Source organism: Podarcis bocagei (genome assembly GCF_964188305.1).
Source record: "Podarcis bocagei genome assembly, chromosome: 4".
Taxonomy (NCBI): Eukaryota; Metazoa; Chordata; class Lepidosauria; order Squamata; family Lacertidae; genus Podarcis; species Podarcis bocagei.
This window is the reverse complement of record NC_138128.1, coordinates 16,933,430-16,951,601: the sequence shown is the minus strand read 5'-3', so window position 1 is coordinate 16,951,601 and position 18,172 is coordinate 16,933,430. Positions and strand designations below refer to the sequence as shown.

Sequence of the window (18,172 nt, the reverse complement as noted above, 5' to 3'; positions counted from 1 at the left end):
GGGAATGAGACCATGATGCAATCTGCCTCCCTTTCTTTTGCATTTTTATTGTACATTCTAGGAAAACTAAGTGCTTCACATCTCAATAATGGTAAAAATATCTCAATAATTTTACAACAGCCGAGTAATGAATCTCAGCAGAATTTTATTCTTATGTTACAGATGGGGAGGAGGCTGAAGCGAGGTTTCTAGTTATCATGACTGCTGTGGTAATACCTGGTGAAATCTCAGAAGCTGGTGGTTGTGTGAAGAGCAAATGTGTGTGTGGGGGGGGGGGGGTGATGGCTTCAGAAAGATGCAAAGTTTCCTGTCTTCCCTCATACCTAGTAGTGTACAAAATAATAAAGTATAGGCAAGTCTGCATAATTTGCATATTCTATAATGTATCTATATGGGTTTTTTTGTTTTGCTTGGTTGGTTGGTAGTAAGTCGCTTTGGGTTGCCTTGGGCAACATAAAGCAACCAATAAATTAAATAATAATAATAATAATAATAACAACTTACTGATTGCAGAAGCCAGCTTAATTGCTGCAGAATTTGGTTTTATCTCAGCATATAATGTTTGCATTTTAAAGCACAGCATATAAAAGCCCAACTTAACAGTTCAAAATCGTATTGGTTTAGTCTCCACAACGTAACTATTCGCTTACGTTTCTTCGTCCTGCTTCACTTCTTGGAGAATGCGGACTATGAAGGGGTTCTCAGGGTGTTTTAGTTCTTCACATGCTAGAGAATATTGCTGGTCAAGGCTTATGTATTTTGGCATAGTATCTACCTGAGGGGGGGAAAGACAACTGACTACATATCATGTATGAAGAGAATAATAACAATGCATACAGCAGCAGGAGAAAACGTCTGTCAGCCTCAGGGCCTCATTTCCTTCTGCACAAGTTTCCAAATGTCACATGTGGCAGCAAAAGTAGGTGGACCAATGAATGTACATTTTACCTTTGTACTGTAGGCTAATTTTTACACATGCTCACACATCCCTCTCTGTTCTACATCCAGGGGAGCAAGAGGTATTATCACAGTTCAAGGCTACATTCCAGCCAGGCAAATGAGGCTGGTGAGTGGCTGAGAGAAAGACAAATTAGGAGGCGCTTTCAGAGAGAGAGAGAGAGAGAGAGAGAGAGAATGCAGTGGCCCTGCCCATGTCAACATGCGGCCTCCAACAGAGAATGCAATTTCCCTCCCTTCCGTAAGACATAACAACAAGGGAGTTGCTTTTCTATGCAGCCCAATTAGTGCCATCTCTCCCATACAAACTGGGCATTAAAGTCCTGGCGGCAGTTATTTTGTGTGCACGCCCACTGCTTCACCCAGGGACATAATAACCCCAGAGGAAGTAAGCATAGGGTAGCCAAGATGGTGCCATTCATACGCTGTGGGACCCAGCTAGCTTGGTCAATAACCAGGGATGATGGGAGTTGTAGTCACCAACACCTGGAGGGCACCGTGTTGGGTAACCCTGAAGCTGACCGGGCAAATGCTGCTTCCAGTTCTTCTTCACACAGGAGCCAAGGTCCCTTCCTCCCCCCTCCATAAAATATTTTAAGGGGCTGCCCCCCCATCAAAGTTGATGGGTATTGCCATTCAAACAGTGTGTGTCTGCTGTGTCATGGGATCAATTATGTGGCACGGGGCTTACTTGCCCCCCCCCCCGTATTTTATTCAAGTTAGCACTCCTGCTTCTTTATCCATCTAAACAAAACCCTAACAGACCAATTCTAAACACAATTGTTTGGAAGCACATAAGCTGGTTCCAGTGGAATTTTTTCCTAAGTAGCTTTGTTCAGGGTTACACCTAGAGAATGGAAGGAGAAGGAGCGGGAGGAACACTACTAGGGGAACACTACTGGGGGGGGTGTCATATGATCCCAGTTAATCCCTTTGAGCTGAGTAGTCCTTGCTTCTAAATTGGCAAGCAAAAGGCTCAGGCTGCCTGCCTGCCCTGGGCTCAATTGGAGTATATACCCTGTGGACAAAGGGTTTTTCCAGACAAATGTTTATTGTGGTACAGGTGCTGCTCACGCACACAAGTTTTCTCCCAGCATCCACACAATAATGTCTTCAGCATCAGGATACCAGCTTGTATCCTTCCCCATTCAATCAGGATTTGCCCTATCTGTACACAGAAGCTGTGGGAATACCCTTTCCCCATGCACCCCTTCGTTTAAATGTCAGGGAGGGAGGGAGGAGCAGGTCACGTTCTACTCTGTCAGCTGATGCCACCCACAGGATGACAGACACCCCCATCATCTCCTCTCCTTAATCCCCACCCAAAACCTGAAAATAAATTTCTAGCAGCTCCCAACTAAAAATATTGCCCTCCGTTCTAATACAGTACTTCACTGGAATTTCGCGTGGCAACGATTTTCAGATTAATCCCGCAGGAGCCAATCCTTTGCACAGTTGCTTGTGAGCAAACCCCACTAAAAGCAGTACTTCTGAGTAAGCGCGCACAGATTTTGCACACCGACACTGCTTGAAGGAAAATAATCCCTTTTGTAAATCTAATTCCGCTTTGTCGATCGCAGGGCAAAAAGTGAGGGCACCGCTGCTTAGAGCCTTGTACCCATCGCGCCTTTGGGGATCCGTGAAACCCCAGGATTAAGACCGCAACCCTCTCCAATTGCGCCACTTACCTCCTGCTGCTGTTGCCACCGAGACGCTTTTTATTTATTTTTTATTTTCTTATTTTTTGCAGAGCGCGCGCGCCAAGACAACCAACTCCGCCCCCGATCGCGGTTGCCATAGTGTCTGGGCACGCGCTTCTTTTTTCGCCTGCGTCCCGGGGATTCCTGAGTGCGCCTGCGCCCCTACAGTTTCGGCGTACAAGATCCCGGGTAAGAAGGGACCTCGCGCCACCCGCCTTTCCCTACAAAGGCAACTAGCAAGAGGGCCTGGCGACCGCCTGATTTCGGGCTCTGTTGGAACTCAGTAAAGCACCATAGCCTACACCCTGGGTCTCCTTTGCAAAGCATGCAAATTATTAGCAAAATAATGAGAAAGCGGCATAGCTCAGTGGGTAGAGCATCTGCTTTGCATGCAGGAGATCCCAGGTTCAATCCCGAGCATCTGCAGGTAGGGCTTGGAAATGTTCGTTGTATGGAACATGGTAGAGCTGCTGCCAGCCAAGGCAAGCAATACTGGGGCAGATCTACCATTTGTTTCACTACAAGGCAGCTTCTTATGTTCATTGATCCGAGACGTCTTTCCTTCATAATGCATTTCCTTTGGCGAAGGTTGGTGGCACATGGAAAGCAAAGCTAAATGGTGTCCCTGAACAAGGGCGCCTTTCCTTTATTAGTGAGTTACTACAGCTAGTGCCCCTCCTATCAACCTAGCAGTTTGAAAGCACGTCATAGTGCAAGTAGATCAATAGGTACCACTCCGGCGGGAAGGTAAATGGCGTTTTCGTGTGCTGCTCTGGTTCACCAGAAGCGGCTTAGTCATGCTGGCCACATGACCCGGAAGCTGTATGCCGGCTCCCTTGGCCAATAAAGTGAGATGAGCGCCGCAATCCCAGAGTCGGCCACAACTGGACCTAATGGTCAGGGGTCCCTTTACCTTTACCTTACAGCTAGTGCCCACGCAGATGAGGTTAGCAAGAAGTGCTCATGTGAGGTTGAGAGAGAGGATGACCTCCAAACTACTCATGCTATAAAACGCATAAAGGGCTGTGTCCATGCCCTTAAGACTTTCAAGGGCAGGGGTGACTAGACTTTTTCTCTCTGGGTACCCTATTCCCTCCGGGGTGGGGTAGGCACATGGCGGGGGTGTATGGGGTAGGATGAGATGGAAAAGTGGGCAAAGCAGCAAATGTGATTTTTTACCCAGTAGGCTAGTTTCTTCAAGCTTGCATGCCCTTCTCTATCCCCTAAATAAATATTCCAAGCAGTCAAATATACTTGATTGTGCAAAGCAGGGCAGGTGAGCGGTGTGGCTCAGGAGGGAGTGTAGAATGGGTAGAACCTCAAGGACCCGATAGTGAGGCTGAAAGGGCTGGATTTTGAGCCCCAGCACCGGGGACCGGTACCCTGTTGCCCTCCAGATGCTGTGTTGGCATCCGTCTGTCTCTGGAAACCATGGGAGGGAAGTCGAACTGCGGAAGAATCGCAGCGCCTGAAGTGACCTGTGTGGAGTGCCAGCCTGGGCAGTGTGTATGGAGGCCCTGGGTTGCCTAGCCCTAGACAACAAAACCACCGCCCCCAGCCTGGCTGACGTGGCCCAAAGGAAATCAAAGCAATACATTTGGCACCAGTATGGCTACAGCTCTCCTTATCCCTCTGACCATTGGCCATGCCAGCTGGGGCTGAGGGAAGTTGAAGTACAACAACCTCTGTCTGCCCTACGTGTTTCAGAAGGTTCTGTGAACTATTCCCACAGAGCACATTGAGTTCATGCACTGGGGCTAAGCATCACTTGCAAGGGAATATCAGTAACGACAGATGAGGTGCCCATCATGAAGTTTGTCCACAGTTACCATATTTTTTGCACCGTAACACTCACTTTTTTCCTCCTAGAAAGTAAGGGGAAATGTCTGTGCGTGTTATGGAGGGAATGCCTACGGGTGGCGGGGGGGATCTGCTGCAGTCGTGAGCAGAGGATCCATGGTTCCCCTTCCTTCCCTCTTCCGTGGCTTGCTTTGAAATAGCAAAGCAGGAGAAGACCCGCTGAGTGGGGAGGAGAGAGGGACAGAGAGCCTGCTTGCTTTAAAGGAGCAAAGCGGGAGAGGAGAGGAGCCGCTTACACTCGTGTCCGCTTACACTCCTGTCCGGTTGGCTCCTTTAAAGCAAGCAGGCTCTCTGTCCCTCTCTCCTCCCCACTCAGCTCGCTAAATAGCATTATTAGCAGCATCCTTCTCCACACACCCCATGCGTGCTCCTTGTCCCTTGAGTGCTTTTCCTTCCCTCCCCACTTAAAACGTGGTTACAAAGCACGGATCCACATGGATCCTCAGGATTTTTGCACTGGGTCACCCCAAATTCACCATCAGATCACATAGCATGTCCATGGCTACATCTTGCACCAAAAAAATCACGCACCCACTGTTGCCTGGGGTCGCAGTGGTGCAAAAACGTGGTTATAAAGCATGTATCCACATGGATCCTCAGGATTTTTGCATTGGGCTACTCCAAACTCACTGTCAGATCACATGTCTGTGGCCACAGCATGAACCACAAAAATCATACATCCACTGTTTCGTTTAGATTTTTTTCTTTCTTGTTTTCCTCCTCTAAAAACTACGTGCATGTTATGGTCTGGTGCGTGTTATAGAGCGAAAAATACGGTACTTATTTTCAAATTGAGGAACCATAGAGATCTTACCAACAAAGGTCCGTATAGTTAAAGCCATGGTTTTCCCCGTAGTGATGTATGGAAGTGAGAGCTGGACCATAAAGAAGGCTGATCGCTGAAGAATTGATGCTTTTGAATTATGGTGCTGGAGGAGACTCTTGAGAGTCCCATGAACTGCAAGAAGATCAAACCTCTCCATTCTGAAGGAAATCAGCCCTGAATGCTCACTGAAAGGACAGATCATGAAGCTGAGGCTCCAATAGTTTGGCCACCTCATGAGAAGAGAAGACTCCCTGGAAAAGACCCTGATGTTGGGAAAGATGGAGGGCACAAGGAGAAGGGGACGACAAGATGGTTGGACGGTGTTCTTGAAGCTACCAGCATGAGTTTGACCAAACTGCAGGAGGCAGTGGAAGACAGGAGTGCCTAGTGTGCTCTGGTCCATGGGGTCACGAAGAGTCGGACATGACTAAACAACAACAGAGATCTTGGGTTGCGCAGTGGGCTAGTATGCCTGGCTCTTAACCGGAAGGTTGGCGGTTTGAGCCCACCCTGGGTGGCTGTGGGCAGGAATTTTGCATTGCAGGAGGTTGGATCAGGTGACTCTTGGGACCCCTTCCAATTCTATGATTCTATGATAAACATCCAAAGAAGTCAGTTTTCTGGAAAAGTTTGAAACCCACTGTTGCAGACTGTTGCCCTGTTTTAGATGGGGGTCTGCTGTGCAAAGACAACCGAGGATGGTTACAGGCTGTGCTTTCAAGTCCAAAGCTGAATGCTGAACCCCTTGTAAGTTATGCCAATTTAACACTTTTGTCCATATTTCTTTATTTGGCACTATTAATGATGCTTCTGTTTGTTGGGAAGCAGCAGTGAAATGATGTGCAAGCCACTACAGCCACTTATTCTTGGCCACTGAATAATTTTTCCTCTTTCCCTTGCCCTAGCTTGTAGCTGTTAATAAAAAATTCCAGGCAAAACAGCAGGAGATGCTTGCAAGGTAGTATGAATCTAAAGACATACTATGAAGCTGGTAAACAGCAAAACTTTGGACACAGGATGTCTCTTCCTGATTGGGAACTCTTCCTCTGCAAAGCTATGAAAGCCAATCACCAGGGCACAGATTCCAACACACATTTAAATCACACAACTTCCTTCAAAGATTCCTGGGGGCTCTGGTTTGTTAAGGGTGCTGGGGCTTGAAGCTCTGTGAGCAGAAAGGTACAGTTCACAGGATTCTTTGGGGGAAGCCATGTATTTAAAATGTGAATTGGATATGCTTTAAATGTATGGAGAGGATCTGCTGCAGATCCGTTTGTGCCTTCAACATGGACCTGTCTTGGCATTAAACCATATGCTAATTAATTATTTGTGTTCAGTAGTATAATTAGGTTTGGGTAAACAGAGGAACCTGCCCTTGAGACAACCTGGACAAGAGGTATAAAATAGCCAACAAAAGTTGTGTAATACATTGGCAGCTGTTAAAAGATCACATTAAATTATGTAAGGCTTTCTTTCCTGTTTGTAATAACTGGACCTGTTTTCAAGGTGCCAGAGGCAAGGCTGCTTGGAGGCTTCGTACAAGCAAGGAAGCCAGGCAAAAACAACAACAAGATTACGCCTTCTCATTATGGAGGGTTATTCTCCCATTCCTCCCAGGAAATGAATGTGGTACATATACCTCAAAACCAACCCGTGAAGTAGATTAGGCTAGGAGAACACAACTTTACATAATGCCACAGTGAGTTTCAGAATCTAGACAACGTCTCCGTGGGCCAAGGCTCTACCTACTGCACCATACTGCCAGTCATTATACCACCGCCAGGATGTAATTTGGTTGCTATATATTAAATTTTCTCTGACCCTACAGCTCCCCACCCCACCCCACCCCTGCTTTTACTGTTACCTGGGAGGTTGAGGCCAACTCCAAGAGGAAGCTATCCATGGTGGTGGTGGTGGTGGTATTATTACGATATCTGAGGTAAATGTGAGCTCATCAGTCTCTCCTCCTCACAGCTTTCCTTTCCTCTCATATCGGAGCCTGCCTATTGAAGATTAGACAGAGCCATCCATCCCAAGTACTTTTATGACATCAGAGGTACGTGAACGAATCACATTCACTCCGTTTGAATTTTGACAGTTGGGTCAGAATTCAGGAAGAAACTCTGCGGTTAGGGGAAACTGGGGTGGAAGACAACCTCTGGATGCTACTGCCAGCGATTCCCAGCGTCGCATCCATAACAGACATTTAAAACACATGGCTCCCCACCACTACCCAAAAGAATCCTGGGAACTCTAGTTTAACCCTCACAGAGCTACAGTTCCCAGCACCCTTAACAAACTACAGTTCCCAATACAAAAAGGGTGGCATTCAACTTACGTTTTACTCAGAGAAGACCTATTAACATTAATGGATCCCACAGTCAGGGTCATTAATTTCAGTGGGGTCTACTCCGAGCAAAATTTATTGAAGATCATTCCAAGATTGCAGTCAGCCATGCTCCCTCCTCCTCCTCCTCCTTGCCATTGTTTGCTGTTTTATACAGTAAAGGTAAAGGTACCCCTGACCGTTAGGTCCAGTTGTGGATGACTCTGGGGTTGCAGCACTCATCTCGCTCTATAGGCCGAGGGAGCCGGCATTTGTCCACAGCTTCTGGGTCATGTGGCCAGCATGACTAAGTCGCTTCTGGTGAACCAGAGCAGTGCACGGAAACGCCGTTTACCTTCCCGCCGGAGAGGTGTCTATCTATCTGCTTGCACTTTGAAGTGCTTTCGAACTGCTAGGTTGGCAGGAGCTGGGACCGAACAATGGGAGCTCACCCCATCACGGGGATTCGAACTGCCAACCTTCTGATCGGCAAGCCCTATGTTTATACAGTAGGGTGGCTCAAAAGTAGGTATACTGCTTCAGAAGCCACTTTCTTTTTTCTTGATTCAAGTTCTCATCATTCACAATATCAGTAAAGAAAAAATATTTATTTATTTGTTCGTTTGTTTGGATATACTTTACAATTTATCCTCTTCTGCTAGTCACAATGTGGAACAAACCTACTAAATATTACTGTTCGCCTTCCTTTGTTAGTTAATGGTTCAGAATGGTTGGCTGACATTTCCTCAGTGAGAGTGAACGAATGGTTAGGAGATATTTGGAGATTAGCTGAAAGTTGAGGCATTGTGGGGTGTACACATCTCTCTTTCGGGATCCCCAATGTTACTGGATTATTGCTGTCTGGAGGGGAACTCTTGCACTATTATGCAACAAAAGCAAGACAAAACACACACATTTGTGGTATGAAATGTTTACAGAATTTCAGCAGGAAGCTATAGGACCTGCACTGACTGGAAATAAAGCAGAATATATCCACCCTGAAACTCTTGTAGGGACAGACGATATTGAAAGTAGGATTGCATATAACTACCTCCATGCCTTCATGACCACAAATTATCATGAGTGCACTATAAACAGGACACCTGGAGGAGCACCCAGTGTTACAAAAATGCTCCTTTCCCAAGGAAACCAAAACTCAGGGAGTTTGGAACTTTTCACTGCTCAGCAAAGTAGGGAGCATGTAATAATATAACCCAAAAATCTTGATTTGGTTAAGTTCACATGATTAGATTCTTTTACTCAAGAGTAGGTTAAGTGCCAAAAATTCCTCCTACATTTCTCGCAGAACCATTTCTCCACAACAACACTAGTTCAAGCACAACATCCCCAAAATTTGGGAAGAGATTCAAATCCTACCTGAATCTTCCTGGAGCCTTATCCTAAACATCATTTACACTGCTCCTTAATCAAGAAATAGTTGGGATTTATGAATGAAAACAACATATTTTGTTTATTCTTCATAAAACGTGGTGTAAAGGAATGTCTCCAAGTTCATTCTGCCTTTTTTTTTTTTTTTTGCAGCCAAAACTAGGTTTACAATGATTGCTACCTCCAAGAGTTTAGTTACCGCTGAAATAGTGTCCCAACTCTCTGAAAAATGGGCCACCATTCCGGAAGAGGATGACGCGGAAGAGACACAAGAAGAGGTTGTTGGTGCTGATGTTGGTGTTGAAGAGGTAATAGAGGAAAGGTTGGCAGATGAAGAACCCAAAGAGGAGGTGTTTGTGCCAGTGCAGATCACAGACCGCATCTTTTTTCTTGATTTGGCCAACAAAAAACTGGAAACCATCCCATGGCAGGTTTTTGAACTGGAAGACTTGGAGGAATTGCATCTGGAGAGAAATATAATCAATAGTATCCCAGAAAGTATAAATCGGCTTAGAAATGTGAAAGTCCTTTATTTGAATAAGAACAACATACAAGACCTATGTGAGGAACTTGGAGAACTGAAAAGTCTTCAGAGCTTGGATTTAAGCAGTAATCCACTCCCTCTGAGTTCACTGAATATCATTAGTAAATTGAGGGCACTTTGCCAGCTCAGATTATATGATGTCAACCTGGAGCAATTTCCAGTGGAAATCTGCAAACACCTCCATCATCTAGAATTGCTGGGACTCTCTAGTAACAATCTGAATTGCCTTCCCAAGGAAATTGTCAATTTGACCAAACTGAAAGAGATTTATCTAAAGAAGAACAAATTTGAAAATTTCCCACCAGAACTTTTTCAACTCTCTAATTTAGAAATAGTAGATCTAGAAGAAAATAGTCTGAGCCTCATTCCAGAAGAGATTTCCTCCCTGCAAAAATTATCCCAGTTCTTTGTTGCAGTTAACAGCCTAGCATCTTTACCTGATACAATGAGTAAATGCCCGAACCTATCTGTGCTTGATTTGTCCAGTAACCTCCTGCGCAAACTTCCACGATCTTTTAAGGAACTGACAGAGATGAAGGAATTTTCAATGTCTCGGAATAGCCTGGCAACTTTTCCGCGCCAGATTCGCCGCTGGAGGTCGCTCATTGTGGTTTACTTGAAAAATTGTGCCCTGGAAGCGCTGCATCCTTCTTTCGCCAAGCTAACCAGCTTAATAATACTAGATCTAAGTGAAAATCTCCTAGAGGTGTTTCCAATAGAGATTTGTTCGTTGGAAAGTCTGGAAGTGTTGTTACTAGATGACAATTTACTATGTGAGGTAATTGAAATTCAGTTAAAACCTTATTTTAAAAAGCAGGGGTACCAGGGCAAAACAACACATGTTAGCAGCAGATGTCACTCACTGGGGTGGGTGGAGCCATTATGCTAGCATCTCTGGAGCAGCGTTGCAGAGTGATACAAGCAAAAAGAAGAAGAAAAAGCCTTAGACCAAGGAGTTTAGAATTTAAAAATTGTAAACTGCTTTTAGAAATCTCTCTTTAATGTTTGCATGCTTGTTTATTTTCCGGATTGCCTGAATCCAGGTAATCCACTTCCTGAACTTCTGTCAGTTTTGGCTTCTCTAAGCAGGCAATTAGACTCTGAGATGCCCTATTATTACCGCACCATCTATGTGGGAGGGGCTCCTCATAGAGATTCAGGTGAGCCCTTCCCAACCTTCATCTTCACAGAGTTAAGGATCTGCAGGCTTGGGCAAACCCAATATTTGAGGAGTGGGGTCTTAAGGGGTAGGTGGGTGTGGGGAGAACTCAAAAAGCATGCTCTGTGGGTAGGAGATACTGACTTGACCAGGGGTTGGCAAGGTTTACCTTGCCTGGGCCGGTTCACTCCAGCAGAGATCCCTCCGGGGACCAGAGCGTGTGAGCACATGTGCCCGCGATTTCTGATGTCTGCATCTTTGCAGACGCGATTTCTGGTGCCACGCTGTGCCAGTTTAGCGCAGCGCACGGGGACTTGTTGAGTGGGCGGCTCGGTTTGGTGGCGGCTCATGGGCTGGTTAAATGACCCACATGGGCCGCTTGTGGCCTATGGGCCTTAGGTTGCCGACCCCTGGACTTGACAGTTGGTTGTGTGTGTGCATCATAGGTACCAACTCCCTGAAGGGGTTTGGCACCCACAAATTTCTGTGCGAGGGCCATGCATTCTGCATGGTACCCATGGCCCTGGGCACGCACAGTGGCAGGGCCAAGCTGGCACTCCTTGCCTGCGTGCATGTGTATAAGTTCAGGGGGAGCCAATAATGGGGGGAAAGGGAGACAGCTGGCTAACTGGAATTCTGTACAGGAGCAGTCCATTTTGTAACATGTCCTACTTCAGCATACTAATAGTGATCTAAGTTCCCCCATTGCTGGTCCCGCTATCAGCAGCCATTCTTATTTATATATTGATCGCTTTATGATTAGCGGTGTACATAAAAATAAATTATGCAGGTAATAAAACAATAAGAATTAGGGAAATGTGGGGAAACTCAAGGCTTGCCCAACTGCAATCAAATTTCTTGTGGTGGTGGAGAAGTCATCTGGGGAGACACTCATCCCTGCAAAACCAGCCCAGTGGGCATGGAATATACTGACAGTTGGGTGTGTGTGGAGTTTTGCAGGTGGAATCCCAAACAGCAGAACTCCCACTTCTTGTCCTAAAAGGAGTTTGGGTTTTGTCACAGGAAGATTTGCACCCAGCTTTCTGTACCCTGCTATGGGAGGATAACAACGCTCATTTCTTTGACTTGTAGTGGAGTGTTGCAGTTTGAGAAATCTATATATTTATATGTTTCAATAAATTGTGTGTGAAGCTATCTCCAGCAGTGTTCAGGCTTTGTAAGCTGAAATGCCTCAGTCTGACTGGCAACAGGTTCACCTCGTTCCCGGAAGAAATATTTGCAATTGGATCGCTGGAGAAACTGTACATGGGGCAAGACGAGGGAACCAAGCTTACAGTAATACCAGAAGGCATCAGTAAGTTAGAGGTAAGAAAATGAGCAAGGTTTGGATCTCAAAAGTAGCCCTCCCTTGTCGCCCAAAGAAACATGTATGTATGTGAATACACAGACAACATATAATGTAAAACCTTTTCAGAGCAGTGGGCGCATTTGAGATTTCAAGAATGCACTGTGGGAGTGAGTCACAAAATGGTTGCCATGGGATGTGTGATATAACAGAAAAGGGCTGCTGTGGGGGTGTGGCGTAATGCAAAATTGGTTAATGGCACTTCCATAGTGTTATGTATTCAGTGGTCTGTGTTTGCCTGAGCTTGAGTCTGGACTAAGGATTCTGAGCTCCTATGTTCTGGTTCAATACATGATATCTAATCACAGAACATTTCAGGATTTGGGCCTCTGCCATTGGCCCTTAAACTCTGAGTTATGATTTGCAGCTTGGAAGTTTAGACAGCGAATCACATTGGAAGTAGGAGTTCCACCTACCCCACGTCAGGTTTCTGATCCAGATCAGCACCCAGTCCTACTTTATCTGCAATTTACTTTTTAAAAAGCAATTTGTGCAATTGTTATTGATGGTATTATGTCTAGATTGGCCCAGAGATGTTAGAAACGGGATATAAAGCATTCCTCCAGGACAAGAGCAGCCAAAGCCTATTTGCTGCCTGAGGCGAAGAACAAAGTGGCACATTCCCCACAAAAACTGACTAGACTGGTAGTTGAGTCTTACTTCAGCACTGATGATGGAGCAGAGTCCCCCACTTCACCCCAGGGCAGCAAGTTAGCTTAGGAGCTGCAGGGTAGAACACATGACATGCCTTTGCAACCACTTTCTGCCCCTCAGAATTTGCTGCCTGAGGCAGCCGCCTCACTTTGTCTTGCTGAAGCCAGAAAGATTAGAAAGACTTCTATGCCATGCAGAAACCTGCAATCTGGTACACACATATCTCACAAATAGGGCCGGCCTGGGACGCTTCGCCATTTGATGCAGCTCACCACTGCCACACCCTGGCTGCCTCCTCCATGGCAGAGGAGCTGAGGGTGGGGCAAACCTGAGGCAGAGGCAGCAGAGGAGCCCCTGAGTCGGCAGGGGCACCCATGGTAGCAGAAGAGGTAGGGTGTGCCCATGGCGGAGGCATGGCAGCAGCGAGCCAGGCAGTCCTCATGCTGGCCCTGCCCACATCACTGCCTATTTGCAAGGTCTTTAAAAATTGGGGCACTGGTACAGCTAGCTGTCAAAATATGGGATGCAAATTTTTGCCACTTAATAGAGGCCAGCACTGCAGAACTTACCAAGTCAAGCCAAAAGTATATTCCAGCATTGTAGGGGGTTGGCCTAGATGATTCTCAGGGTCTCTTCTAACTCTATGATTCTATGAAAACATAAGTAGGGGGCTGGGCTGTTGGATTGGAGAGGATTTGTCCAATAGTCTGTTTGGATCTATGCTTGAAACACAAACTGCATTTTCTAGTAGAGATGCTCTGTATACACTAGAATGCATATTTGAAATTCACAGTGATGCTTTAACTACAGTGCCCAGAATTCTTTGAGGGAAAGAAACTGCTTTGAATGTTCTTTAAAGGTATAGTGTATGCACTGTTCATGGTTGCAAGTTTAAATTGTTAGAATAATGGTAAACCGGTGTTTATTATGGTTAATGGTATTTAAAATCATCACAATAAGTAATAAACCGGTGAGGGCCAAAAATTTTAAGCAGTGGGGCCAGCACCTTAAAAGGAACATTTGCTTAATTTTTGATCCTGTTGTGCTTTTGGTGAGACTCTTCAGGAACACCAGAATTTGCTTTATACTGAATCAGACCCATTGGTCCATCTACTAGTATTTCAGTATTGTCTACAGTGACCACCAGAGGCTTTCCAGGGTTTCAGGCAGGGGAAATAGTTAACCATACCTGGAGTTGCTGGCAATGGATTCTGGAGCCTTTGCATGCAAAGCAGATTCTCTACCACTGAGCTACAGCCCCTTCCCCTGCAAAAATAATGGAGAAGAAAAAAAGATTGGAGATGCCTTCTCCGTCTAACAGAGTGGTAGGTTATATTCCATAAATTGTAAGGTACCTTACAGAGAACACAGGTGAGTCTCTACACAAATATATATTCAAAATGCAAATTATGGGTATTTTCCTCCCTCAGAACCTGAAAGAATTGTACCTTGAGAACAACGATTTGGAGTATCTTCCCCCAAGCATAGGCTCGCTACTTAAGTTGGAAGTACTCGACCTTCACAACAACTATCTCATAGAGCTACCTGATCACATATGCGAACTACAAGGTAAAAAGGATAGATCAAAGCAGGCTCTGCACAAAGGCAGAATTCACAGCCATAGCTTCCTTTGCCAAGGGTGCCTCTTGTCAACCCCTTATAATGTCTTTCAAGTCCCATTTTCCTCCAAAGCTAAATTTAAAATACATTCTTGCTTTGCATAATTTAGGCTGCAATTCATACTCATGATCTGCCTTGCTGCGGATGGAGGGTGAGGTTTCAGTGGGGCAGAGACCTCCCTCCGCCAGCCCAAAACAGCTCAGTTGGGGTCACCCCTCCAGTGCACAACTCCCTGTTCCACCTGCCAAAAGTGTGGGCAAGAAGAAGTACCCTTCATAGGATTCCTCTGGGGGTAGGCCTACAGAAAGCCTCAAAAATGTACGTTCCAGGGGAGAACACCACAGCTGTCACTTGACACCAAACCCAATCTGATTCTGATAGCTCCATCAGCTCCAGGCTGGCATAAAACAGCAAGGTTTTGCCTCCCATCAAACACCTTCTCTCCTAGCTGGCATGTGTCTGGGTGGTGAATAAGCTGCCCTGTCACACCCCTCTTTGCCTGGGGCTAGGATTCCTCTGCCGGACTACTTGTGTAGGACCTATACAGACCACTGAAGCTCCTTGACCACTGGGGTTTTGTTCACCCCTTGCTCCCCTCACCTCTGCATCCTGAAATCCCTCCAGGCATTGCACACACACTTGCTAGCCAGTCTTCTGTACCATAAGGAGAAAGGTCCATTCCCATGTGGACAGAACACAACCCATCCCAATGTTGTGTACATGCAGGAAGAGATCTCTGTAGGTCTTTATTGAGCATTCCTTCCAATTTGCTTGGACTGTTTTTATACGTCTTCTAGTTCATCATAAATTCATCTCACACTATTCAGTGCATTTCCCTGTCACTAGCCTGGTAAAAAAAGTGGGTTTGTTGTGCTAGGATGGCACTGCACTTTGTAAAAAGTGGGTTTGTTGTGCCAGGATGACTTTAATCACCTTTAACTGTGCAAACCTTGATTTCTCGGGATGCACCTGAATCCCTCCTACAAAATACTGACAGTTTGGAGGTGCCCAGAGGGAACACAGACCAGAGTGCTTTTCCCCAAGGCAAGATGCAGTCTATATGAAGGCCAAACTCAGTGACTCCCACCATCTTTTTCTTTTACAAAAAGCAGGTTCAGTCCAGACTAGGATCACAGCACGTGGGTGAACCATTTATTGTTGAATTTTTCTGCTGGAAATCAGTGCCCCTGCCCCCCCCAAAAAACCTACTATTTGCCACAACTGGGAATAGGGTGGTGGGCCTTACAGACACACAATTGTGTTTGCATTTTTCCAATCAGGGCAAATGACAGCTTCAGGTCAGGAGTTGATTATCAACAAGGAAATTGTTTTGGGGGAAAGATTAACCCCTCCCCCCCAATGTTAACTCTCCCAAACTTGGTTGGCAGTTCCTGAACCTCCTTTTTGTAAAATCAAAAGATATTGGGAGTTACAAGCCATAGGAAGCACAGGTCACCATCTTATACCATCAGACCACTGATCCATCTAACTCAGTATTGTCTGCACTGACTGGCAGTGGTTCTCCTGGATTTTCAGACAAGGGTTCCCCCCCTATCCAATCTGGAGATGCAGAGGATTGAACCTGGGACCTTCTGCATCCAAAGCAGATGTTCTACCACTTAGCTTTGGCCCTTTTGTAGTTTGATCCTGAGCCAACTGTTTCTCTCAGCCCTGCTGACTGTGTCTCATTTAATGCATGGTGTTCATGGGCTATCATGCTCCTCTGTTTCTGCCCCTCTTCACAACAGGGATTACCGTCCTATGCAATCTTTGGCACTCCAGATGTTGCTGTAGAACCACCATCATCCCTAAGCATTGGCTTTGTTGGTTAGAGCTGATGGGAGTTGAAGTCCAGCAACACCTGGAGGGAACACAGGTTCCCTAGCTGTCCTCTAAGCTACTTGGTACATAAGGAATCTAGAGTCCTTACTTCAGTTGAGCCTATTTTTATTGTCAACCAAAGAAAAAAAGAAAAACCTTGGTAGGTTGGCACTTGTAATATTAATAATAGTAATAGTAGTAATAATAATAATAATACTCAAATGTTCAGCTTGCAAATAAACATGAAATGGATGTCGCTTATGCATCATATTCACCTTTATCATTCTCTTGTGTTTAGAGTTGCAAAAGCTATTTCTTCATTCCAATCAGTTATTTCAAGTCCCGGAGAATCTGGATAAGCTAGAGAAGCTGCAAGTTCTGACACTTGAAGGAAACCCTCTGATGTTCCCAGCGGTGGAAATCTTTAGCCAAGGGTTGCAAGTCACCATGCAGTACTTGCGAGATGAAAGATACGAAAAGGCCTTGACCATAACGGTACAGAGAACACACACAAAAAGCCACATGGGTCTGCAGCATGTTGTAGTGACAATCCATTGGAACTGTGGGTGGGCCACAGGATTTTAAATAGTGGAAGCAAAGTAGCAGATACCTCCACCGGAAAATATTCTGATTAGGGTGCATTATCTCCCGGTACATTGGTGTGACTTGGTATTAGAGAACAGAGAAAAGAACAAGGGGAAAAGGAGCAGGTCTGGTCAGGTAGGAGAGTATTTTCCTCCTGACTTTGAGAAGAAGCTGGTGGGACAAGGCAGGCAGTCAGTAGCAGAACCTTTGAGAGCTCCAAGTGAACATGGCAGCTTTTGCTAATCTGGTGTTTTGGACAACCTGATGGGAGTTCTAGCCCAAAGCATGGAGGGCACGAGGCTGGCAAACACCACCTACTGGCTCCTACAAACTCTAGGACCACATTTAAAGGGGCAGCCCCCTGGCATATAAGCCAGCATACCTCCTCCTCTTGGTTAATTCCCTCAGGGCTCTGCTGATGGCCCAACATAGTGATGTGTAGGGTCCATGATGTTGAGGACAGTTCTTTGGAGAGGACAAGCACAGAGGTTACTGACTCCGGAGAGCTCCTAATTCAGGAGTCCTATTGGGGTACTGTATGAGGGAGTAGCAAAAGGGGGAGTGGTGCCAGAAGAATTCCTGCAAGGGATTTTTTGTCCACATGACTGAGCCTTGGCAGGAAAGTGGGAACACAGCATCCATTTTATGTGCCAACATTTGAAATCTGAAAAACAAATAGCCTAGGTCTGTCCCATTTCAGTTTCATTATTTAATCGTAGGTCTGTTCACCATGAACTTCTCCCTTGTTTTCTTAGAGCAGCCATGGTGCCCACCTGAGAGGTGCCTGAGCTGAGCTCTGGTGAGCTCCAGCTGAAAAAAAGCCCTGGGTCTCTTCCATCCCATATTGTGCATTTAGTTCAGTTTAAATTGTATGCCTTATTGTATGTCTTTCCCCTAAAATATATATATTTTTTTTTAATGCATGTCTCTATAACATGCATTTTGGCAGTAAAATACCTATTTCTGTGTGCACTTTTTTTGCACACCAAAACTGCATTGTAAAATCCAGAGAAGCAGAGTTGTGCTCCAATCTGGTAGCAAGTTTGCAGCCATCAAATTGGTCTGTCTGCTGTAAGAACAAAATGAACTAATTCTTCTCCCATCCCTACAAACAGCTGCTTTCCCCCCCTTCATTTTAATGCTTATGTGGTTGTTTCTCCCTCCCCTCAAAGGTCCAGGCTTGGTGGCGTGGCTTGATGGTGCGCAGAGGGATTGGAGCCTTTGGCGAGATCCTGAAAATGATCAGGAGAGGCAAGAAAGAGAAGAAAGAGAAGAAGAAGGAGAAAGACAAAAAGGGAAAAGACAAAGGAAAAGGAAAAGACAAGGGCAAAGAAAAGGACAAAGGCAAGGGCAAGAAGAAATAAC

The 18,172-nt window shown here is 45.6% G+C and overlaps 2 protein-coding genes across 5 annotated transcripts in view; one reads left to right on the top strand and one right to left on the bottom strand.

Moving 5' to 3' along the window:
* The window catches only part of LRRC34 (leucine rich repeat containing 34), a 24,183-nt gene extending 10,191 nt beyond the window's left edge, over nucleotides 1-13,992 (bottom strand). For 2 of the 4 annotated variants that reach the window (XM_081190470.1, XM_081190472.1), the window contains exons 1-2: nucleotides 7,208-7,349; nucleotides 651-775 (exon numbers count right to left, since the gene is read on the bottom strand). In XM_081190470.1, the coding sequence (XP_081046596.1) occupies nucleotides 651-775; nucleotides 7,208-7,246 (164 nt within the window). In that variant the 5' untranslated portion in view covers nucleotides 7,247-7,349. Of the gene's footprint in view, nucleotides 1-650; nucleotides 776-2,645; nucleotides 2,748-7,207; nucleotides 7,350-13,970 lie in introns of those variants that run through there. The other 2 variants (XM_081190473.1, XM_081190471.1) reach the window with 2 other exon arrangements.
* On the top strand, nucleotides 7,299-18,172 carry LRRIQ4 (leucine rich repeats and IQ motif containing 4). The gene is made up of 6 exons (XM_081190270.1): nucleotides 7,299-7,399; nucleotides 9,212-10,380; nucleotides 11,914-12,087; nucleotides 14,212-14,350; nucleotides 16,521-16,717; nucleotides 17,980-18,172. The coding sequence occupies exons 2-6, from the start codon at nucleotides 9,229-9,231 to the stop codon at nucleotides 18,169-18,171; spliced, it is 1,854 nt and encodes a 617-aa protein (XP_081046396.1). The 5' UTR covers nucleotides 7,299-7,399; nucleotides 9,212-9,228; the 3' UTR covers nucleotide 18,172.